The 24845-nt window shown below is 36.7% G+C and overlaps 1 protein-coding gene and 1 pseudogene across 2 annotated transcripts in view; both read left to right on the top strand.

Moving 5' to 3' along the window:
• Positions 1 to 17428, top strand: part of MAP4K5 (mitogen-activated protein kinase kinase kinase kinase 5) — a 91291-nt gene extending 73863 nt beyond the window's left edge. For both annotated transcript variants that reach the window (XM_053927580.2, XM_053927579.2), the window contains exons 26-32: positions 2397 to 2500; positions 2866 to 3043; positions 6722 to 6790; positions 9224 to 9316; positions 12411 to 12481; positions 15007 to 15062; positions 17091 to 17428. In XM_053927580.2, coding sequence (XP_053783555.1) covers positions 2397 to 2500; positions 2866 to 3043; positions 6722 to 6790; positions 9224 to 9316; positions 12411 to 12481; positions 15007 to 15062; positions 17091 to 17178 — 659 coding nt within the window. In that variant the 3' untranslated portion in view covers positions 17179 to 17428. The remainder of the gene's footprint in view (positions 1 to 2396; positions 2501 to 2865; positions 3044 to 6721; positions 6791 to 9223; positions 9317 to 12410; positions 12482 to 15006; positions 15063 to 17090) is intronic.
• Positions 17429 to 21740: 4312 nt separating this feature from the next.
• On the top strand, positions 21741 to 22695 carry LOC112310992 (small ribosomal subunit protein eS8 pseudogene; annotated as a pseudogene).
• The last annotated feature ends 2150 nt before the right edge of the window (positions 22696 to 24845 follow it).

Here is a 24845-nt window from a genome sequence, read left to right as displayed (position 1 = left end):
ACTTATAGTATCAAATAAGAAAGAAGGAAGGCTTTACATTTGTTTTAATAAGGAATTAAGGGGCCACTGAAGCACAAGAATGTGTAGTGGGATATGGCATAAAAATGCTTGGAGATAATAGTCCCAGTGCATTCTCAGAGCATAGTGTTCCTAAAGTTTTTTAACCTTAGTCCCTGAGGATGGATATCTGCTAATATTCTACTTTCATTTAGTTAACAGTTCCTGCTTAGTGCTTTATGAACATTATTATTGCTGGAGCTTAGCCAACTCTGAAGTCAGACAAAACAGTCCACACATGAATACCCTCACTTCTGATTCCAATCACAAATTTGGGAGCTTCCCCAAATCTCCAAAAATAGTTACTACAGCAAAATTGACTGTAGTTATATGCATTAGTCCTGGGTCGAGGATTGAGAACCTCTGGTCTTCAAGTTCAGTCTGGTCACAAAATAATTGCTTAAATATTAGGCACTTAAGGAAAGGAGGGGTGGCATTATGACCCCATAAAAAGTTTTAGGAGACTTTTGTAAAGAGAAAAAGGATCTTTTGAAAAATGGCAACTAGTGAGTAGAAAAAGTAAGCCTCCCCCCCCCCCCCCCCCCGAGCATGGCGGCTTAGTAATCAGTCCTGCAGAAGACACAGAAGAAGCATTTGAAGACCCCTCGTTAAAGACTCTAAAATGGGAGGCTCGTCCCTTCTCCAGGAAGGGCTGACAGAGGCACTGTGGACCATCCCATGACCCTGGTGCAAACAGCACTTGAACAAGACGCAGTGTGAGAGAATCCTGCTTAATAGAGGGCAGGCATCATAAGCCATTTCTCTGAGTTACTTGTTTGCATCCACCCCCTCTCCCCAGAATTCTCTCCTGCAACTATCTAGCCCTTTGTCTTTCTCCATTCTGTCACGTATTTGCCCTAAAAAACTTTTTTATTTTTCAGACCACTGCCTTGTCTGCTTATCTTAATGGGGCATCTCTTTGATTTTCAGATACATAAGTTTTTGTTTTCTCTTAATTTTTAAAAGTAGTTTTAAATACAGATGTTTGTATCTGGGAAAAAAAGACCTAAATATGTCAAAATATTAATAGTGGTTAACTCTGGGCAGTTGGATTATAGAATATTTTATTTTCCCCCGGTGTTGCCAGACCCCTACTTTAAATCATTTTGTTTGACTATCCAGTGAGCCAAGGTCCCAGGCAAACAAAGATACTCCTATCAGTTATGACATACATGAGGCTTAGAGAGGGTACCTTGCAGAAGTGACAACTAAATGCAGCCTCTCTGGGGGGGATGGTCAAATTCTGCAGTGTATACTTATCTCAACTTAAAACCACCCCGTGGTACTGGTCATGTCACTAGGATGTAACAGACTCTGGGATCAGACCCAGTCCATGACTTCAGATCCTGAGCTCCTAACTTCCTGTTTATTCTTTCTGTTTAATCAGTGACCTTCATGCTACATGGCTCCATAACATAGTCTCTAGTTGTAAGCAAATTTCGTGAGCAAATTTTCTAGGGCAGAATCAGGTTCATACCTATTAACAGATATATGACTCAAGAAAGGTCTAGAAACTTACAACCTAAGATATAAACTCATAAATATATTAAGATAGAGCTTATTGCAGGTAACTACTTTTATAATCATTCTTGATGGGAGTCAAATTACAGACAAGGAAAGACTAATAAATTTTTATAGAATTGAGTCAAGGAAGTTATATCTTTAGTAAGGTGTAAAATAGTTATTTTTACCTTGTTTTAAGTACACAGTTGTAAACTAAACCAAAAATAAAATCATAGATTTCACTTGCTTCCTAGACCTTCTTATCTGAATTCTGTCTTTTGGTCAATTTCCTTAAAAAGCAGCTCTTTTAAGTTGCATACTAGTTTAGGTGTTTTAGTGCTTAAAATACTGTTCTTGTAAAAAGTTCTTAATGTTTAAGAATGTGGTATATTAAAAATGTTTAGAAGTAAATGTACCATATAATTTTAAAATGAGATAAGAAAGTGAAAAGGAAACGGTAACAGAGCCAATAAAAATTCTACTCACTGTTATCATCCTACTGAATAGAAACAATAATTTTCCCTTATCAGCTAAATAATTGCTTCAAATAGTTTTTCTTTCATCCATAGAAGGCCACATTTCCCCCCCCCCCCCCATGTATATTATAGGTATTGCCTTTATAAAGAAACCTGAGTTAGCTTTTAGATGAGTCTAGCTTTTAACTAAACTAGTTAGGCTTTTAAAAAATACCTTTATTTATTTTTCAATTACAGTTTACATTCAGTGTTATTTTGTATTAGATTCAGGTGTACAGCATAGTGGTTAGACGTGAACCAGTTCTGTTTCCATATAAAGGTATTCAGTGTTTTGGGTGTGTCTGTTTTGCTTCTTTCCAGTCAGAAACCCTTACACAGGACATAAATACCTCTGTGGAGCTTTACAGTCTGGAATTGTTTTACTTCAGTGGTATGAGCCAATGCAGAAATTCATGCTGATAAAGGTATATTACATTTTTCTTCTATAGAAAAAACTAGTGTGCAAGTTAAAGTTAAAATTTTAAGATTTCATTGCTACTATGTAGTGTCGGCATGTTTACAGTTATTTATACTAGGTCTTCGTTTAAGTTTTTTTGTTCTTAAGATTTCCTCTTTAGCTTCTATTAATACGCTTTCAGAAGCATCACAGACATAAAGCTGAATGTATCCAGTTCTCTAAAACACATTTTATAGATTTTTATGATCCTTATCATGATCATTTTTAAATTAGATCGATCAAGAAAATGAAAGCCCTTCCATTGACTTTATTCAGCAACAATATGAATAGGGATGGCTTCTAAATTAGACTTCTCTTGTTTATTTTTTGCAGCACTTTGATTTTCCTCTGCCAAGTCCTTTGAATGTTTTTGAAATGCTGGTCATACCTGAACAGGAATACCCTATGGTCTGTGTAGCTATTAGCAAGGGCACTGAATCAAATCAGGTAGTTCAGTTTGAGACAATCAATTTGAATTCTGCATCTTCATGGTTTACAGAAATTGGTGCTGGTAAGTGTTTTTCACCTTATGTTAAATAAAATGTTTGATGGTTTTGTATATAAAAGAAGCAGAATGGTTTCAACTAATGTAGGCTCAGTCAAATAAACACTCAGATCATAGCTTTCTCAGTAAGCACATATGTAAACTACATGTACATATAGTTTATGATCTCTGTTTGCTTAAGACAATTTTATACAAATTATTTTACCAAGAAAATTTTAATGATTTAAGTTTTGTAAGATACAGGGGTAGGGGAAAGTAGGTTTGCAGTTGTGAATACTTGAAACACAGAGTTTATTCTTGTATTAATATTTATTAATTTGTATTTTCCCCCGGCCAGACAACTGTAAACCTACTTTTGTCCACCCCTGTACTTTTCAAATTTGATCAGCTTCTCAAGCAAAGAGCTTTATTTTTTTTTCTATGAGTTTTTCCTTTGACAATTCTTAGGATCATTTAGTTCAAGTGCTTTTCATGTTTGGCCTCCAAGCCTTACCATTTAAAGATACAGGGGTATATCTCTTACACTTTCTGAGAATGGTTCATTAGCTTAGGATTTTATCAAATGTATCTTAGTGAAAGTTCAGAAAAGCTTGGGAAGTTTATTTTCAAACTTTAAAATTGGAACAAATCAATCAATTTGTTTTTTAAGTCTATATAGTAAGTGAAATGAATGGGGGGTATATTATTTGAAATGAAGATAGTATATTATTTGATCATTTGTAATCCCAAGTTTATGAAGACATTTTTGCATAAGTCAGGCAAGCTTCACTTACAGTTATTTCATTACCAACTTACCTTGTAAAGAAGTTTGTTACAAGTATCATAAGTTTGATGTTTCTTATTAAATATCTTTAGCTTTTGATTATAGGCTAAATTACAAGAACTCTTTATACACAGTTCAGCTACTGAAGTTAATATAGAACCACTAATGTCACTTCCAGAATAAGAATCAGTACGAACTAGTGGTATCCTGGTAAATAATTAACAATAGGCTCTTGGGGCACAGAGAAACCTGGTTTGTAGCAGTTGCCTATTTCTGTGGTGTAAATACTCCTGCCATGGCCAGTTTCAAACTACCAACCTGGGTCATCTGGCTCACAAAATTCCTAGAAATGTAAGAACCAAATATAAGCCAGTTAGAGTATGCACTGGACTATGTCACTCTCTTTATGGACCAAGTCATAAATTCCAGTACAGTAAAATTGGAATGTATTCTCTACACTCCTCCCGTCACCTGTATCCCACATTTCTTTGTAACTTATTGTTTAATGCTTTTGGTTGAGTTAGATGCATATCCTCCTGGCATAGCTAACAGGAGGGTACAAATGACATTGTTTCAGTATCGTGACATATACTGTATTTGCCATGTACAATGTGCGTGGCAGTGTGCTCCTGTGTATGATGTGTACCCATGTTTTCATGCACATTATACACAGGATTATTATGCCCACAGTATGTAATCATTATACCCATGTATAATGCACATCCTTATTTTTCCCTAAAAAATTTGGGTGAAAAAGTGTGCATTATATACAGCAAAATACAGTAAGTAGTCCACATAGAAATATATTCCTATTATATAGTTACTGCCAAGAAGAAGGATTATATATATCAATCAGTTTATTTAAAAACCAAAATCATTTTGGCAGACAGTCCCAACTTTTTTTTTACTGGTTAGTATGTAGTAATAGTACAGAGCAAGTCATTTCATACAGTTTTCTAATGTATGCCTGCAGCGTTCTTCTGTATGATATACAAAGGAGGACCCCCCCAAAATGCACTTATCTTCTAGAGGGTGGGCTCCTCGTAGTACAGGCTTCCCCCCTGCTAGGTGAGTGTTCTGAGAACCCATTTATACCAGTGTACCAGCTGGCATTGTTGTGAGAGGTTGCATCTGGTTTTAGTGGATTTTTTTTTAAAGACTCAGTGCATTTGCCCATTTCATGATGGGTGATTTATAAGTGCACCTGCCAACCCCACACTGAGAGTTCGGCAGTTTTTGACCAAAAACAAAATGACCCCTGTGCTCCACCCTACCTATTCACCTGACCTCACCCCGAGCAACTTTTTTTGTTTCCCCCAATGAAAAAAGTTCTCAAAGGGAAATGCTTTGCCAATGTGGAAGAGGTGAAACAAAAATGGCCGAAGCACTAAAAGACATGAAAATTGATGAGTTAGTTCAAAAACTGTTTTGAGCAAGTTTATGTCTTGATAGGTGTATTGCATCAAATGGAGAGTACTTTGAAGGTGACTGGAGTTTAAACATGTAAGAATAAATACACGATTTGTTATAAATTCCAGTTTTGGGGGTTCCCCTCGCATTAGGATACATTCCTCAAGGCTAGACATTCAGTCCTCATGAAATTTGGGGCAAGGGGTCTTGAGGAGATTTTTCCTTGTTTTTTCTTTTTAATCCCCATACTATTGTACCCACTTAGAACATTTTCTAGGCTAAAAATAATGCAAAACCAAAATTGCCTCCTAAAGAGAGCCAGGACTCTGAGGGTGAGTACCCTCAGAGGTTGTCCTTATTAGGCTTCTCCATTTTCACAAATGATTGTTAATGCACCTCCCAGCTGTGTTCATTGTTGAGCACTGATACCCCCCCCTTTCAGTGGGCAACAGTTGTAACAGTTAAAATGAACTCTATGCCAAGTATGTCAGCACTCCGTAAATATTTGTTGAATAAATGCATGAACATAGATTTATGGAGAAAAACTATTTTTGGAGTGTTGTCCAAAGGCCCAACAGTTTATAACTTCTACTGATCTGAATTCTTCTCTATGTATTAGCTTTGGAAGGTCCCAAACCACCCCAAAATAATATGTAAAACTGTGTTTATGTTTAGATGTGCAGTTTTTAAGGGAGAGGATCCATGGGCTTCCAAAATAAATGCAGTTAAGAATGACTGCTCTAAATAATCTAAAATCTTTTCTTAGATTTAGCTAGACCATTCAGGCAATCTGAGTGCCTAAAATGAATTGTTTTGCCAGAAATGTTTTGCAGAAATGTCATCACACATATATACACAAAAATGCCATTACATCTAACACAGATGTTAAAAGAAGCAGCTTTGCAAATATCAGCAAAGTGATGAAAGTTGCTTCCTACAAAGATACTGTTGACAGAATTGTTCATTATATCACTCAGCATCCTCTTCAAAAAGGAACTCCCAGCTACACACCCCCCAACACTGGGAAAATTTCTGATTACAGTTTTATTAATTTTTTTTGCTTTTCCTCAAGTATGGCTTGTTTTTATCTCAAGAATGCTGTGACTCACCTAACTGACCTTGTTTCCATCTTCCCATTGGCTACTGTAAAATGTAGCGTAAAATCTAGTAATTTTATAGCATGCATCTTTTCTGTATTTACCCTTTGCTTCATTTTATTTTTGTAATTCACCTTTCTAGAACTAGCTAAGGTGTTCATTAACTGTGATGTTGAGCTTTTCTCAGGTCATTCTGCCCTGCTTAGGACTTACTACTTGTTCTCCTAAATTGACCTATAGACATTTTTTGAAAAAATAATATATCATTATAAAATACAGTTTCTGTGTTAAATTTCAAAAACCAGTTTTAAATCACAGAAAAGGTCAGAATTTGTGTTTTTTCTAAGTTCTAGCTTTTAAAGCATGTTGTGTAACCATAACTTTGTTTCCCTCCCCCCCCCACCCCGCCCCCAGGCAACCAACAGTTAGATTCCATTCATGTGACACAGTTGGAGAGAGATACCGTTCTAGTGTGTTTAGACAGTAAGTACTATTCTAAGATTTATTCTGAGTTTACTACTTGATACAACAGATCTTTCCATGGAAGTGATTCTATTAAACTATAATTCAATGTTTTCACTTTTTTCATCTCAAGTGGCCTTTATTGATGAAAACCCTAAATTGGCTACAGATATAGTAAATAGTAGTTGATCTGTTTGTCATTACTGTTCTCTGTGACTTTTTCTTTGGCCTACTTGGAAACAGTATATAAGAACAATTTGTTGTAACCTTGGGGTTAAATTCTATATGAAACTATTCTGTGTAAAATTCTGTGTAAAACTACTCTTGAGTTTTTTTCATACCTCATAATTAATGGAAAAATGGATGGTATATAGTCATGCGCCACTTAACAGGGATACTGGGTTCTGAGAAATGTGTCATTAGGCAGCTTTGTCATTGTGGGCACATCATAAGAGTGCACTGGCACAGAGCTAGGTGGTATAGCCTACTACACACCCAGGTTATGTGGCATAGCCTCTTGCTTCTAGGCTATAAACCTGTACAGTGTACTGTACAACATGCTACTAAATCAAGCAGAAGAGAAAATGATACAGTCCAGAGACGCTGTAAACATCAGATGTATGTGGCTGCTGCCAGCATAACACAGCATGGTGTTCTACAGAAAAGAGTTTTTCGTATAAGTAGAAAGAATACACTAAAGTAACAGTAAAAAAAATACAGTATAGTAGATACATAAACCAGTAATGATGGTTTATTATTGTTGTCAAGTATTATGTACTATATTTAGTTGAATGTGCTATACTTTTACATGATTGGCAGCACGTAGGTCTGTTTACACCACCGTCACCACAGACATGTGAATAACGTGTTGCACTACAGTGTTATGATGGCTGCAGCTCTACTGAATAGGAATTTTTCAGCTCCGTTATAATCTTATGGGACCACGTTATGTAAGTGGTCTGTTGTTGACCAAATCGTCATTATGCAACACATTACTATGTCACTTGGAGTCAGTCGTACAACAGGACTTTTGGAATCATGTCAGTGAGATTTTATTGTAGATAGATTTCATACCCTTGTCTGCTCATTATGATTCTTTTGATGTAGGAAGAGTTATTGATAGAAGTGTGTTGTACTACAATCAGAGAAACAGAAAACTTTTAGCAACAGGTATTAGTTCAGTTTTGCGAAAACCCATTTTATTTTTATGCAGTGAATCCTGTAAGGTGAAATTCACCTAGACTTAGAACTCTTATTTGAAACTTAACAGTATTTGCTGTGTTTGATCCATTCCAATATTTTTTAAATTACTGAGTCTGCCCACAGGTGTTCAGAGTTATTTTAAAAATTGTTATACTGTGGAATTTGCCTATATTTCTATCCTCATTTCTCTTCGCTGAAGGGTACCCTAGTGGATTTACCTTATAGAATCATAAAGATCCTCTAATATTAGAGATAAGTAACCCAAAACTCAAAGGGATTTCATTTACCCCTCATTCCTTTTTTAAGTACTTTTGATTCTTTGACTATTGATAAGATTGGAGTATGATTCCATTAATTTTAAGTCAATTTGATAAATTCTTTTTTTACGCAAAGTAGAAAGTTCTATACTGTTTAATCAAAATCAGATAATCAGAATTTAATTTTAATAATGTTGACCTTTAATGTTAAATCCCTAATACTTTCTGATTTTTTAAACCTTTGATTAACTAAGGCTTCCATTTCCCAATTCAACGTAAGTGAAAAGTTGACTTTCTTAAGATTTTTTTTTGAGGAGCAGTGTAAGACTTCAAAAATTAAGCGTCAACTATGCAGCATAAATCAGTTTTAGTAAGCATGAGTGGAGAGAGGCCTGAAATCGCAAATCACATTAGGCAGATAAGAAAGCAATACAGAGAAAAGCATCTTCCAAGTCAGAGCTAGGATGGTTAAATTAAAAACCAAATAGATGAAAGGGAAATAAAATTATGTATAGTCCCCATCCTGGGGTTTACTTATAAAGAAGTTGTGGCCCTTGAGAGTAGTACTACTTGTTGCCCTTTTGTTACAGTACTACTTGTTACTAAAGTTATGAATGACTACAGATATACTTATCATATGTTATGTAATTTGCAAGAAAAAAATTCCTACTGCTAAATATATTTAGACACCAATGTAGCCACTTTTAAAGAAACATTGTACTTTCTTAAAATTGAGAATATAAGTGTTTGAGGTATGCTATGTAAAAAGAAAACAATAGCAGTGAAATTGCCATTTACCAAAGGAGCTACTCTTACAGTATAAGACATATTTATGGTAATTTTTCACTTGGTATCCTTGAATCAAGATAAATAATTGAATTTCATTAAGAGTGTTGTTCTAGATGCACGTAAAATCCACATATCAAGTTAAATTTATTTTAACAGATTTGGATTTCCAGACTTGACTTGTGGTTGTTGTTTTTTTTTTTTTAAGAATTTGTAAAAATTGTAAATCTACAAGGAAAACTAAAGTCAAGTAAGAAACTAGCCTCTGAGCTAACTTTTGATTTTCGCATTGAGTCTGTAGGTAAGTCTTTTTTTTTTTTTTAATAATGCTATTAGAATACTTGGTTTTTTGTTCATTCTGTACCTAGGGTTGTCTAGACCATCACTACCTTGTAGAAGTTTCTGTTACATAGAAGTGTTCCTGTGCTCTTAAATATAGTAGTCATTAACCACACCTGTTAAGTACTTGAAACATGGCTAGTGCTACATTTTAGTCTTAATTTTAATGTAAATAGCCACATATGACTAGTTGCTATTGCATTAGATGGTGCAGATGTAGACGAAAATCTTTTATTGTTTCCTAAATGCTAAAAATTTGAAATAATTTTTAAAATTTCTGTTTATTGTCCCCTTTACTCTGTCAAGTGAGTTGTAGTTCTGTCAGTTCATTGTGAATCATAAATATATTTGTGTGATATGAATAATGGCATTAACTATGCTATAATTCTTTGTCATGTAAGATTCTGCTTGGTGTGTGTTGATGGTTTCGCTTTTAGGTCTATTTCTATATTAATAACTTTCCCACAGGACTTAGAAACTAATATGCCATTTTAATTTACTTCCTTCTCAGAATTTTACTCTGTAATACTCATTGGTTTTATGATAACAATTCCTCATTGATTATATGTCAGTAAGTATTCTCCCCAGGGATGACAGAACTTATGAAAAAAATGTTCTGGCTAGAAACACTGAACAATTTATGATATGATTCTACCATAAGCCAAAAATAGTTAAAACAAAGTTGGCAATTTTTATTTGGGCCTTAAAAATATATATGTATTTTATAATTAAATGTATATTCTTTTATCTTCATTTATTTATTTTTTAATCCTTGCCCATAGGTATGTTCATTGACTCTAGAGAGAGAGGAAGGTGGGGTGGGGAAGGGACAGAGAGAGAGAGAGAGACGCATCAATATGAGAGAGAAACATTGATCGGCTGCCTCTCATATATGCCCTGACTGGGGGTCAAACCTGCAACCTTTTTGTGTATGGGACAACACTCCAACTGAGCCACCCAGCCAGGGCAAATGCATATGTATGTTTTTAAATTTTTATTTATTTATTTATTTATTTATTTATTTATTTATTTATTTATTTATTTATTTATTTATTTAGAAAAGGGAAGGGAGGGAGAAAGAGGGAGAGAAACATCAATGTGTGGTTGCCTCTCACACACCCACTACTGGGGACCTGGCTCGCAACCCAGGCATGTGCCCTGATTGGGAATCAAACCTTTTGGTTCTCAGGCTAGCACTCAGTCCACTGAGCCACACCAGCCAGGGTAGTATACTTTTAAATATGTATTTCTTATTATTTAGAAGGGTTTTTGAAAAAATATTTTAATGATTTTTAACTGGAGTTTTGTCCTGTCACAAAGTATGTTCATCCCTTTGTAAATATCTTACAGAAATGTAATTTGCTTATGATTGAAAAATTTAATTTATTGAAGCAGAAAGCCTATACTTTCTGTAGATGAGAGGACAGAAGACATTTTAGAACTAGTTTCTTTCTCTGCATCTTTATGTCCTGGTTATTGCATGCCAGTTTCTAAGCTTTAATATTTTCAATAGATACCTTACATGTCCAGATCTTTATAGTTCCTCTTCATTTTAACTGAAACACACAGTTACCTCAACTTTCTCACATGTGTCAAATTTTTTAGGGAATTTTAATTGTTACACACAAGTTTGTTCCTCCTAGACTAGTGTCTCTCCCTGCTAGTGAGCCTTGGAATAATTACAGTGATCCTCCTGGGTGAAAAAGAGTCCCTTTAAGTCACCTTTTAAAAATAAACCAGTAACTGAGTTTTGTATTCGTCACAGTTAGTAGAACACGTGTGATTTGTTATTGTAAAATATTTTTATTTTTATTGAGCAAAATTATGTTTCCAAGGCATTCTTATATCAACTTTTTACAGTCGGTATTCTAGTAAAAAATGTAGTACGTTTCAGTCCCTCTTCCATCACCATTACTAGTGTAGGGCATACAGCTAACTTACCAGCAAACAAATGTGTTCTCTCCCTCATTATATCTCCCTTCTTCACTGTTCCTTAATGACTCCAGCCATGAAGGGTCCTGCTGCCTCTTCCAACTGGGGGACCTGCCTATTCTGCTTTTGAACCACTAAGTGACCCCATATGGGTGCCTTATTGGGTGCAGACCTGTGGTTGGCACCATGTAGGACACAGAGCTGGATAAGGCACAGCAAAAATAGGTTTCTCCTGCGATACCTTTAGGTCACTCCACGGGAACACGGGAGATTGGGTGGGGGTCAGAAGGGGCAGTGTTATGCCACATGGTGGCCATACTGTGGGGTGACGGTCACTCCTGAATTGAAAACTATCAGGAGAGTGGACAAGCTTGGCTCAAATCTGTGAACCCATATGTGGGCAGTGGGGCCTGCAATGGCCAGAGCAAAGGCCCAGGATGATCCAGAGGCCTGAGGAAGTTGGACCTGGGGACTGTAGCAGGGAGTATAGTAACTGAGAGCCCCTCCAAATAAGAATTGGCTGAAAGAAAAAAAATATTCATTGTGTGGTTAAATTTTGGATTAAGTAATTCTATAATAGGGAAAATGTGAACATAAATATAAGGTGCTTTTTTAATAGCTATTTGTAATTTTATATGAGAGTATTTAAATAAGGATTTTTTTATTCACATAGCCTATTATATATGTTTTTATTATTTTATTCACCCAAGAAAAAGATAGTATATGAAAGAAAAATTAGTATATTGATATCAACTCATTAGAAGTTAGCCCATGTTTCTTCATAACTTATATCTAATCACTATTTTGTACAACTGGAATCAATACAATACTGTATATCAACCATAATTGAAAAAATAAAAATTGTTTTAAAAACTTAGACCATGTTTAAATGAATGCCTGTTATATATATCTTTGAAAACTTGCATGACCCTGACTCCATAAATTATTTGAGTTTAGGCATGGCCTAGCCACAAAAACGTTGGGAATTAATCGTCTAGACAGTGGAATTTTGCACCAAGCACTTGGATAGCCTTACATTATCATTTGTGAAAATAGTTCAGGAAACTGTATAGTGAATTACTTGTGCTGTATTTTAGTTTCAGTTCTCCTTTATCTTCTTTTAGTGTGCCTTCAAGACAGTGTGTTGGCTTTCTGGAAACATGGAATGCAGGGTAAAAGCTTCAAATCAGATGAGGTAAGGTTTCTCAGATTACTTCCAATGATCCCCACTAAAGATTTTAAATATTGAAATGTTCATTTTATACACTTTATTTTTGAGCCCACATTACTGTGTTTAGTGCCTTTAGTGCCATGAACTGGCAGAGCAAAATTGCCAGTATTACTGCTTCAGATGTTCAGTTTTGTATTGTAAAATTCTCAGTGGCTACAAGAAATTTTAAAATATGAGTTTATACAATTTCAGTCCTCTAATTTGTAGTTTTTAAATATGGTTACTAAGCTTGCTAAACTATTCTAAATTTAATACGCCTTTTCCAAATCTAGAAGTATATAGCTTTTTTAAATGTTATATTTAAAATTCTAAGTTGACATGTATTAAATCAGAGGACTAAGGATAATCTAAGAAATTAACTCAGCAAATATTTACTGAGTACCAAATACATGCAACACACTATTATTATAGCTTGATAAGGCACAGGGAAGTATAATTATAAATAATTTCAAACCCTTTAACATTTGTGTTCCTGGCACTTTACAGAAATATCTGTAAGCCTGTTTAAGGCTTATAGTTCATTGGGGTTGGGTGCTAGTCATACTCCCATTTTTACAGGCACAGAGTGGTTAAGTAACTTGCCTGCATTTGAAGGGTCTCCAAAGATCACTTCGCTGAGATAATCAGGATTCATTTCATGCAGGAGATGAGAACTTGGGCTCCCATCTTGGCAGATAAATCCTAATAGTTAGGACAATATTAACAGATATTTCTCATTTGTGTGAGTACCTGTATTATTCTTATATGCCATGGCCTCACAAATATGTGGACTTACTTTAAAGCTTGAAGTCTCTTATTTGAATTACCTGTAGTTTTATCCACACTCTTATTCATATGTAATGGAGTATTTTTACCTCTTATATGAATGAGGAATTAGAATGCTTCCAAGAGAAAATGACATAATTCGCTCTCTTTGAGTATGTCATTTTATCTCGTTACTGACCCATGTCACTAAATGTCACCAGGTCCCTGCATTTCATGAAGCCTATAACCCTACTTAATCTCATGATAGTAATTTTCCTTAGTTGCTGCTTTCATTGTATCACTCCTTTAGTTAGAAACCTGTAGGAGATACCTGTTTTCACCATATCAAGTACAAATTGTATTTCTTATTTTTAACTCACCTTGCTTACCTCTCTCTTTCTCCTGATGTTCTCACACTTCAGTTTGGGCTTGCTGTAACGCTGATAAAGTAGCATGTATCCATTCTAGTCCCTGATGATTGGGACATTTCTGAACTTAAGACTCGGACAATTACTCTAACTAACATAGCACCTAATTTATTTTCTGATTGCAGTTTATTAATTCTGTCTTCCCAGCTAGATTACAGACTCTACAGACTATTTTTATACTTCTTTTATATCCATACTCTCATGGTTTGGGTTCCTCCAAAAGCTGACTTTAAGACAAGGACTCAAGTGCAGGTAATTTATTTGGGAGTAGATCCCAGAACACAAGTGATGGCGTGAGGAATGTAGGAAGATGGAGAGAGGTAAAAATCCAATAAAGAGCACAATAATAAGCTGCTCCCCACTATGGGCAACCAGGGCTTAATCCCATACCGACCACTGAGGAACAGTGTACAGTACACCTCAGAACTGACTCATTTGAAAGAGGTGAATCTGATGCACTTAGAAACTCACTGCCATCCCTGTTCATTAAGGCTTGCCCCTGGAAGTGTAAACTCCCCTCATATGGGTATGGTACCAGTGCCTGGCTGAGTGCCTTCTACAGCTTTGCAGAAGACAGAGCAGAGGACCACAGATACGCTGGTATAAGACACTGGCACATGGGAGTGTCCACCGCAGCTCTGCTGAAATCTGCACTGTGACATATAGGAAAAAGCAGGGGACCTGCAGTCCTATATGCGGCGGGGGAGGCGGGGGGGGGGGGGGGGGGGGGGTCTACCAGTTACATAATCTTGGGTTTTACCAGTTACAAAGATGACATTCTTCCTGGCATATTACCTGCTATTGACTATTACTATATAAATGCAACAGAATATGCACTCCCTGGCATTTGCTTTTATATCAGAAACTATTTGACTCTGTTTTTGAGTTAAGTCTAATTTGGAAGCAATTATGTGGGTCTCCGTGATCAAAATGAAAGACAAGTTCCAGAACGGTGCCGTCTTATGAAACTGGATCTACCAAATCTTGGGTCTGCCAGTTACGTAATCGTAAGCAACTTACTTACCATCTCTGAGTCTTCAGCTTGTTCGTGTTTTCCACCAGTAATATGGGAATTATATATAATACAAGGAGCTCTTCTAGGGAAAGTATGTGACCCATGATAGGTGTTTCATAAATGTTGTTTTATTTCTACCAATAGAGGGTCAAAAAATACTTCCTGAAATTTATTTCATTTGAGGAATTGAGTCATATCAGAAATTATCATTGTTTAATAATTGCTCTATCTGGATGATTTTTAAACTATTGTTTAAATAATATGGCGACGAAGGTATTATTAATAGATCTTTTCTCTCATAGGTTACCCAGGAGATTTCAGATGAAACAAGAGTTTTCCGCTTATTAGGATCAGACAGGTAAATAGTGCGGTGGTTTTAATTACCCCAGGAGTTTGGTGGTTATGTTCTTAATTATACTGTCAGACAAAACTCTTAGAGGATTTCTCATAACTTTATTGAAAGAGAGAATAATATTTTAATTAGTTCATTAAGCAATCTCTTGTCAGTGGAAGGATCTTGATTCTAGAGATAGTTTTATGCTCAGCCAAGACCGAACGTGTTAATTTAGGTGTTTGTGTCCCTAGTGCTGTGACATATTTCAGGCCCCTTTGATTTCATCATTTCTTCCCGGCATATTACCTGCTATTAACTGTTACTATATAAATCCAATAGAATATGCCCCTCCTGGTATTTGCTTTTATATCAGAAACTGTTTGACTCAGTTTCTGAGTTAAGTCTAAATTAGAAGCAATTATGTGGGTTTCCATGATAAAAATGAAAGACAAATTCCAGAACTGTGCCATCTTATGAAACAATTTAGTAGTTTTTGTTCCCCAGAGTCTGTATTGTCTGCTTCTACAACTAATAAAAATAGCCATCCCTTTCTATTTTCTCACCAAAAATTGTTGCTGCAGCGAAATTGACTGTAGTTATATGCATTAGTCCTGGGTCGAGGATTGAGAACCTCTGGTCTTCAAGTTCAGTCTGGTCACAAAATAATTGCTTAAATATTAGGCACTTAAGGAAAGGAGGGGTGGCATTATGACCCCATAAAAAGTTTTAGGAGACTTTTGTAAAGAGAAAAAGGATCTTTTGAAAAATGGCAACTAGTGAGTAGAAAAAGTAAGCCTCCCCCCCCCCCCCCCCCCGAGCATGGCGGCTTAGTAATCAGTCCTGCAGAAGACACAGAAGAAGCATTTGAAGACCCCTCGTTAAAGACTCTAAAATGGGAGGCTCGTCCCTTCTCCAGGAAGGGCTGACAGAGGCACTGTGGACCATCCCGTGACCCTGGCGCAAACAGCACTTGAACAAGACGCAGTGTGAGAGAATCCTGCTTAATAGAGGGCAGGCATCATAAGCCATTTCTCTGAGTTACTTGTTTGCATCCACCCCCTCTCCCCAGAATTCTCTCCTGCAACTGTTCCCTTTGTCTTTCTCCATTCTGTCACGTATTTGCCCTAAAAAAACTACTTTTTTTTCTCAGACCATTGCCTTGTCTGCTTACCTTACTTGGGCATCTCTTTGATTTTCAGATATATAAGTTTTTGTTTTCCCCTAATTTTTAAAAGTGGTTTTAAATATAGATATTTGTATCTAGAAAAAAAGACCTAAGTATGTCAAAATATTAATAGTAGTTAAATTAACTCTGAGCAGTTGGATTATAATTTTATTTTGGCCTTCCACTTTTCTGTAATATATAAAGTACATACTATTTTTTATTGTTTTCATCGTGGAAGTAATAATATGCTAGTTGTGGAAAACTCATAACACTGGAAAAATATGAAGTGTGTATGAGTTTCCCCCTCTAAGACGTTTTTTCTCTGTACAGATACATTATTTTTTATTCTGTTCTCAAACCCTCAACTACAGTGTATTCCCTATGGTACGGCACTTTAGTGACTTTTCTTCCCATTGACCTTCCGATTGAACTCTTTCCTCCCTTGTTCTGTGAACAACGGAGTTGGACCCCTCTTCATGTGTTTTTTAACTTTTTTTCCCAAATGCCTTGAAGAACAGTTTGAATGGGTGTGTCTTAGAAATCTTGTTTTATTTACTCAGCTCTTCTTCTACACTCTTCTTAATGTATATTCTAATGCTATTAATAGCTTCCATTGGCATATGAATAAGCCAGCTTGCTTTTGGTTGGAATAAGAGAATGAGACTGTCTTGAAATATTTTCAGTATTTTATATTCATAAGTTATTCGATTCTTACTCAATTTTGAAGCTATAAAATGTAAAGCTGAACTTAAGGTACAGCTGCAATTTTTATGTAATCTTATGAGAATGTAAACAGTGATACTCTTTCCTGGTTTGATGTTAGTATTTGAAGCATGCAGTCTCTGTTTTTACTCTTACACATAACTTTTGTTTTGGTTCAATTGCAGGGTTGTCGTTTTGGAAAGTAGGCCAACAGAAAATCCTACTGCACACAGCAATCTTTACATCTTGGCTGGACATGAAAATAGTTACTAAGCAACAGAAACTGACCTCAGACAACAGGAAAATGATTATATTCTGTGGAAAGCAAAAATATCCTAAGGAAATTCAGCACAACTACACCGCGATTTGCTTTGACTGTTATGGGGAACATCTCAAATGATCTGTACTTTAAGGTAGAATTCAATATTTTCTGTAGCTGGAAACAGCTGTTTTTATCTCTTGCCACTGTGTGGTGGTTATATCAAGTTTGCTTAATAAAAGCTGTGAGATAAATAGTCCTATAGTTCCAGGAAGCCCAGTCTTTTTAAAAAAAATAATGTTTGTAACAAGGGTGCCATGATATTTTTAGATAACAACGCATGTGATTATCTTCAGAGACAAATTTAGTGACAGTTTTCTCATTTTATACCATGTTTTATTTCTTCTTAATGAACATAATTTGTAAAGAAATTACCAAATAAGCCTTTCACTTTTACATTGGCCATTCTGTATCATTTTGTAAAATAGAATATTTAATCCTTATTTATTAATCTCTTGCTGGAGTGGTGTAATGTATCTAACTTTTAGCAAAGGAGGGTTGCAGAGCAGCTTAAATTTTTTTATAATGTATAAAAATTTTGTTTACCTTTTAAGAGTAGTAAGGGGTTAAAGGCAGTATGTTTGGAGGTTTGATACATACATGCAATTTTGTTTAACATGAATATTTTATAAAACAATATTATTCAGAATTGCCTTAAGGGGGAGTATTGTGTTTTCAACTAAAATAGCTTTAGGGTGTCATACAGAAGATACTGATGATGGTAGAAATATTGTTAGAAGAGATATGTATGTCTAGATGTGACTACCATGTGTATGTGTTCTTGACAAGCAGTATAATATACCTGTGATTTTTTTTTACATTAGGGATAATGCATAAGAAATTAATCTTCATATATATTTTCATCCCTAATGTAGGGGGTGAAACTATTTAACTGCCTATGATATGTAATTTACATATATTATACCAGAGGGGACACTGTAAAGCAACGGCACGTGTAATCTTGGGTTTTTCACATATGTAGGTATTCATTTTGAGTAGGTTTAAGAAAAAAAAATTTTTAATGTATTTGAATTCCTGATGGGATAGTATAAAAAGGTATTGTAAAAGCCAGTATTGTAAAAACAGGAAATAATAAGGCCAGTTTTGAGTTTGCTTCTCTTTTGCTATTGTTAGTATTCAAAATTAAAGTGTCATATTGGTACTTACTGGCTTAATGCATTCACTGAGGACAGTTAGCATTGAGATAATGAACAAGCAGTTGGCAATGGCAAACTGTAGATTTATTTTGAGCAAATTCCTTGAGAGGAAAACAGTATAACTCAGTTGGCCTTCAGCAATTTTCAGATGAGGAAGTACGAGGTTAGCAAGGTGAAGAGACCCAGTTCATACAGCAAGTTAGTGGTTGAGCCAGACCATGAGTCTTGTGACTCTGTTCTTTCCACTATGCAATACGCAAACAATAAAATGTTATGCAAATAAAGTATTGTCCTTTAAAAATGCACATATGATACAGTTTCAGTGAGTGTGTGGTTGTTTATTTGGGGTATGTTAAATGGGGCCTCAGGATGGAAGGACACTGGATATAATAGATGGCAGGGACCACACTCAAAACAGGAAATATTTACATACTAGATATAAAAACCAGTATCCTTCTCTCACTGAATCCTGGCAGCCAGACCTTCCCATCCTACCAACGTTGGAAGATTCTTTCCTGTGCAGTCTGGCCCGTGCAAGTGGAAAGGCTTGTGTAGACCTGGATCAGAGGTGTCTTAGCTAAACTACTCACCTAGGGAACTCAACAGTGAAAACCATGGTTGACGGGCCCCCGCAGCCCGTGCATCCAGAGCTTACAGGTAGTCTTTCAGTCCCATGCTGTTAAAAATGATTAAACAACCAGGAGTTATAAAACATCTGGGAAAAGCCTCTAATATTAAAGAGAAAAAAAAATTGAGGAAGAAAAACACTTAGAGGACACTGACTGTGTAGTATGAAGGTGTCAAGAAAAGAAATATCTTCAGAAAAATGTTACAACTATGAATCAAGAGTAGAATACAAAAAAAGGAGATTTGGCCAATAGACATATGAAAAGATGTTCAATGTCCCTAATCATCAGAGAAGCACAAATTAAAACCACAATGAAGTATCACCTCATGTTTGTCAGAATGGCTGTCATCAATAAATCAACAAGTAAGTGCTGGCAAGGATGTGGAGAAAGGGGAAGGCTTTTGTTCTGTTGGTGGGAATGCAGACTGGTGCAACCACTGTGGAAAGCAGTATGGAGATACCTCAAAAAATTAAAAAAGTATCTGCCTTACAGCCCAGCAATTCCATGTCAGGGCATTTATCCAAAGAAATACAAAACAGTAATTCAAAATAATATATGCACCCCATGTTCATTGCAGTGTCATTTACAATAGCCAGGATTTGGAAGCAGCCCAAGTGTCCATCAGTAGATGAGTGGTTAAAACAGCTGTGGAACATTTACACAATGGAATACTACTTGGCCAGTAAAAAAAAAAAAGAAAATTGTACCCTTGACAACAGTGTGGATAGACCTGGAGAACATTATGCTAAGTGAAATAAGCCAGTCAGAGAAGGACAAAGACAGTATGATTTCACTCATGTGTGGAATCGAATAAGCAAAACAAAAACAGACTCATAAATAGCAGATTGACAGCTTGGTGAGGCGGGGCTGGAGGGATGGAGCAAAAAAAAAAGAATGGACACAGAAAACAGTGTGGTGACTAGGGGGTAGAGGTGGAAGAGGGCGTTGGGGGGATAAGTAGTAATGGAAAACATACAATAAAAATCTATTAAAAATAATAAATTCAAAACAAAAGGAGTTCTAAGGAAATATGATAGCATACCTGAATAATTGAACAGAAGTTTGGGATACAAAGTTGAAATTTCTCAGAAAATCAAGCGAAATGGAAATACTGAAGAAAAAATTATAATAGCCCAGGGGGCCTGATACCTATCTCTCAGAGATCCAAAAAGAGGGGACAAGAAATCAAGAGTATTTCAAGAAATTTTTCCAGTACTGAAGATCTTTAGATGAGATTCTAAATTGAAGGAACACTGGGTGGAAAAAAAGTACCCTCCACTGAAGCACATCATATGAAATTTCAGGGACATGGGTCAAAGAGAAGATCTGTGTTTCCAAAGAAAAAGGGCAGGTCAAATACCAAGGAATAAGAATCAGAATAACTTCAAATTTCAACGGAAGTGTAACAGGGTGGAGCCAGGGCCCCCCCTCCACATAGGGATTTGTAATGGGGTCCAGAACTTAGGGTGTCCAGGAAATACTAAAAAATATAGGATGTCCTCACCCCCACAAGTCTGAACTGAGGGGTTGGGACACATGGAGCAGGGCCCTTGAGAGGTGTTCTGCATACCAACAGTTTTGCAACTAACCTCAGGCATGGTCGTTTAACATCTATAACTTTTTACTGGCTTCATGGATATGTTAAATGGCTATGGCCATGCTTCGAGCCAGGGAGATGGGAGTGACTGCAATCCATGACTTAACTGGGAGGCAACTCCCCCTGGTTACAGTGCCCACATAAGAGCTTAGTGATGATTGGCACCACGCCTTAGGGCCACACCTGCCAGGACTTATGGCAGCCAGGGAAAGCTGGCAGGTGTAATCAATTGTGGGAGTAACCGGAAATGGGGCTGCAGAGGAAGATTGACACTGGGATTTAAACCCAGGCACGGCAGCCTGCTATAGAGGGGGATCATGCATCTTAGGAATCTGGAAAGCAAGATGTAGCAGCAATGCAGAGCTCTCTCTTAGCAGTTTGGAAGAATGCAGGAGAGACGCTGCAGGAAGGAAAGGGGTGAAAGGACTCAGTGGTGGGCCAGGAGAAGGTGCCATGTGGGTTTGGATTAACTGGAGGTTGCAGCGGTGACACAGCTGATGGTTCTGGGAACCGAGGGAGGCCTGCTGACATCACAGATTACTGGAAAGAGCCCGGAGCTACCTGAGCCACGGACTTCTGTTTCTTTTCCTGAGATACGGTACCCCAGACTGGGCAGAGAGGGGAAGGAAGGACTGGGTGCATTTGTGAGTATTTCAAGGGACTTTGGGATCTTAATGAAGATACTAAGTCATTACTCTTAAGTCTGTATAACTTTTGAATAAATAATTCCTTTCCTTTTCACTTCCTCTGACATTAAGAGCTATAATTACCTGGCAGCGGGCAAGGTGAACCTAGCTAGTATGGGAAACCACAGGTGAAGGGGGTTTCATTTGGTAATAGTATATCATCCCCCTCTCCATGGGTCTGTTCTGTAACCAAAGCAGTGCCTTCGAAATTCTGAGAGAAATTTCCAACCTAAAATTCTGGATCCAAATAAATGATTAACCAAGCCTAAGGGTAAAATGAAAACATTTTTAATTGTGCAAGGTCTCAAAACCTTTACCTTCCACAGTGCCTTCCCCAAGTAAGGGAAAGTTGAAAGAGTCAGGGATAAATGTGAACTTATATTAAACTATTCACTGCCTCTGTGGCCAAAATCAGGTAGGTGGAAGTGATGTTCTTCAAGCCTCCAGGGTTCAATCAGGGGTGATATTCTTTCTAAGCAAAAACTTAGATCTAAGACTGAAATCAAACAAAAAAACGCATTTATTACTTCCAGGAAGGCAAAATGTATTAGAAAGGAAAAAATAAACTGGTTGAATGGCATCATGTTAAGAGTGAATATTAGCCTAATAAAAATAGCATAATTACATTGGGAGAGGACATGGTGTTTTGTAGGTGAGGTAGAAATTATCTCAATCTCCATCTTCCACAGTGGAAAGTCAACGGATAATACTTAAGAATTAAAAATCAAGAAGTAGCTCTTCCAGCTTATGCTATGCCATGGGCCTCTCTCGGGACAACTGGCACAAGCACCGCAAGACCAAGGGTAAGAGAAAGACAAGAGGTGAAAAGATGAGCTGGGAAACCCTGCTGTTAGCATTAAGATTGGCCACAGTCTTACCGCACGCACACAGTCTGTGTGTGGGGAGGCAACAAGAAATACCATTTCTTAAGGCTGTTCCTGGGCAACCTCTCTTGGGACTCCCAGTGTTGTGCGTGCACAATGAGGATTATTGATGCCTACGATGCACCCAAGAACAAACTGGTCCACACCAAGCCCTGAGTGAAGAACTGCATCGTGCTCATTGAGAGCACCCTGTACCAACAGAGCTACAAGTCCCACTATGCACTGCACCTAGGCTACAAGAAGGGGGCCAAGCTGACTCCTGAGAAGGAAGCAATTTTAAACAAAAAACGATGAAAGGAAATTCAGAAGAAATAAAATGAAAAGAGAAAGAATGCCACAATCAACAATCTTCTAGAGGAAAAGTTCCAGCCAACAAACTTCATGTGTGCATCGCTCCAAGACCAGGCCAATGTGGCCGCGCAGGTGACCATGTGCTGGAAGGTAAGGAGCCGGAGTCCTAGCTGAGGAAAGTCCCAGAAAGGCAAATAAATCCTCCTCCCTCCTATCTTAGCTCATGAAATAAAGGTGTTTATTGTTCAAAAAAAAAAAAATCAAGAATACCTTATTTAATGACAAGGAAATAAAATAATCAGCTAAAAGAAGGAAAAGTTGTGTTTTGGGAAGTGAGAAATGGGGAAAGAGCATGCTATTTTTGGTGGCAAACCTTATAGGACTTGGGGTATTTATGTGTATACCTACATTTGATTTGTGTAAAAAAATTTTAACTAAGTAAAAATACGTTTGTTACATGACAATCAGCATGAACAAACCGTCCAGCTTCTCATACTGTACTTTACACATAGTAGGCAATAAATATTAATTAATGTAGTTAATGTATGCATAATGTGGAAGGAGACAAAGTAATTGGGGTGGAGGAGGGACTGGTTAAGTGAATCCAGAAGGTCTTGTAAGAGAAGGCATTTTCATCAAACCACATTTCTTGGCGAAGCCTTCTATCCAGCCTTCTCTCCCACTGCCCCACCAGTCACCCTGGGACACTGGCACAGAGAGGCCACAGTCACTCCACCTTCATTGCTTGACTCATAATGGCTCTCCCACCCTGAAATTCTGAATTTTTACCAAAAACTTAAGTTCTTTACTTCACTCAAAGCACATAGTTCAAGCCATAACTTTTACGTGACAGCTCTAACTACTTAAGGCAAACTATTTTCTGCTTTTCAGAATTTCTGTAGCACATACAGATTATATATTTCATTGTAACACTCAATTGCCACTTAGCCAAACCACTGAGCACTTACTACTTAACCGAAAACAACTGACTCAACATCTTTTCATCTGTTGATTGGAAATAATGGTCCCTTCATATGGGTGTTAGGAGATTTAAGAGAGGATGTGCATTAAAGTTTCTATGTTAAGAAAAAAGTTGTCTCCTTTATTTTTCACCAAGTAGTTTGTTAAGGGCATAATGAATACCTTTTCATTCTTTAGTTGTTCCTTTCAGTATGTTACACATGGGCAGACTTACCATGGAGCTTTTTGCTTTTTACAAGTTCCTTAAATGCTTTTTCATTAACAAATAACATATCTTGTGTCAAAGGTCCAAGGAACCCTAGCAGAAGAGATCACTTTAATTTCACTGAGAATTTTAAACTGTTCCTAATGGATCTTACTTAGGAGAAGAGTAAGGAACATTTGTTAAAAATCTATGTTGACATCAGGAATGAGCCGGACAGTCTCCATCTCGCCCGTTGTTAATCGTTGTACTGGAGGTCCTTGTCAGTTCAATTAACCAAGAAAACTAAGAAAAATGAAAAGATTAAAAGATGAAAATTTGGATAGAATAAAAAACACCATTATTTGCAAATAAACTATTAGAAATTACAAGTAGACTTGGAGAAGCAGCTGGATGCACTGTCTACATAAAAATTATATATACATATAAGCAATAAACAAAATAAACCATTTTAATGGATATCATTTACAATATAGAAAATATCAAATACCTAAGAAGAAATAAAATGAGAAGCAAAATCTCTTATATTTAAACTGCAAGACATCACTGAAAGAAATTAAAGTCCTAAATAAATGACAGATTATGCCATGTTCGTGAGTTTGAAGATTTGATACTGTAAAGATGTCAGTTCATTTAAAATGTATGATCCCAGCAGGTATTTTATGGAAATTGAAAAGTTGATTCTAAAATTACATAAAGTGCACAGGGCCAGGAATGGGCAAGGCAATTTTAAGTAAGAAAAACAAACCTGAGAGTCTTAGGCCACTAGATTTCAAGAGTTGTGATAAAGCTGCCACAGGAGTTAAAATAGTGTGATATTTGCACAGACAGACAAGTACAATGATGAGTCCTGGAACAGACCCACTTAGTCACCTTATGTACAACTGATACACTCAGTGGAGTGAAAGAAAAGACAGTCTTTTCAATAAATTTTGTTGAAAATAATAATGGAAAGTCAAATGAGTCTTGACAGCTACCTCACACAATGAAACAAATACCCAATAGATCGTAAATCTAACATACAAAACTATAAAGCTTTTATTTAAAAAAAATTTTTTAAAGATTTTATTTTTAGACACAGGGGAAGAAAAAAGAGAGAGAAACATCAATGTGTGGTTGCCTCTCGCGCGCCCCCTACTGGGGACCTGGCCCACAACCCACTGGCCGCCCTTCAGTTCACAGGCCAGCTCAGTC

This window comes from Desmodus rotundus, chromosome 7 (assembly GCF_022682495.2).
Source record: "Desmodus rotundus isolate HL8 chromosome 7, HLdesRot8A.1, whole genome shotgun sequence".
NCBI lineage: Eukaryota > Metazoa > Chordata > Mammalia > Chiroptera > Phyllostomidae > Desmodus > Desmodus rotundus.
The sequence above is the reverse complement of the archived record's forward strand: the minus strand, read 5'-3'. Positions and strand labels throughout refer to the sequence as shown.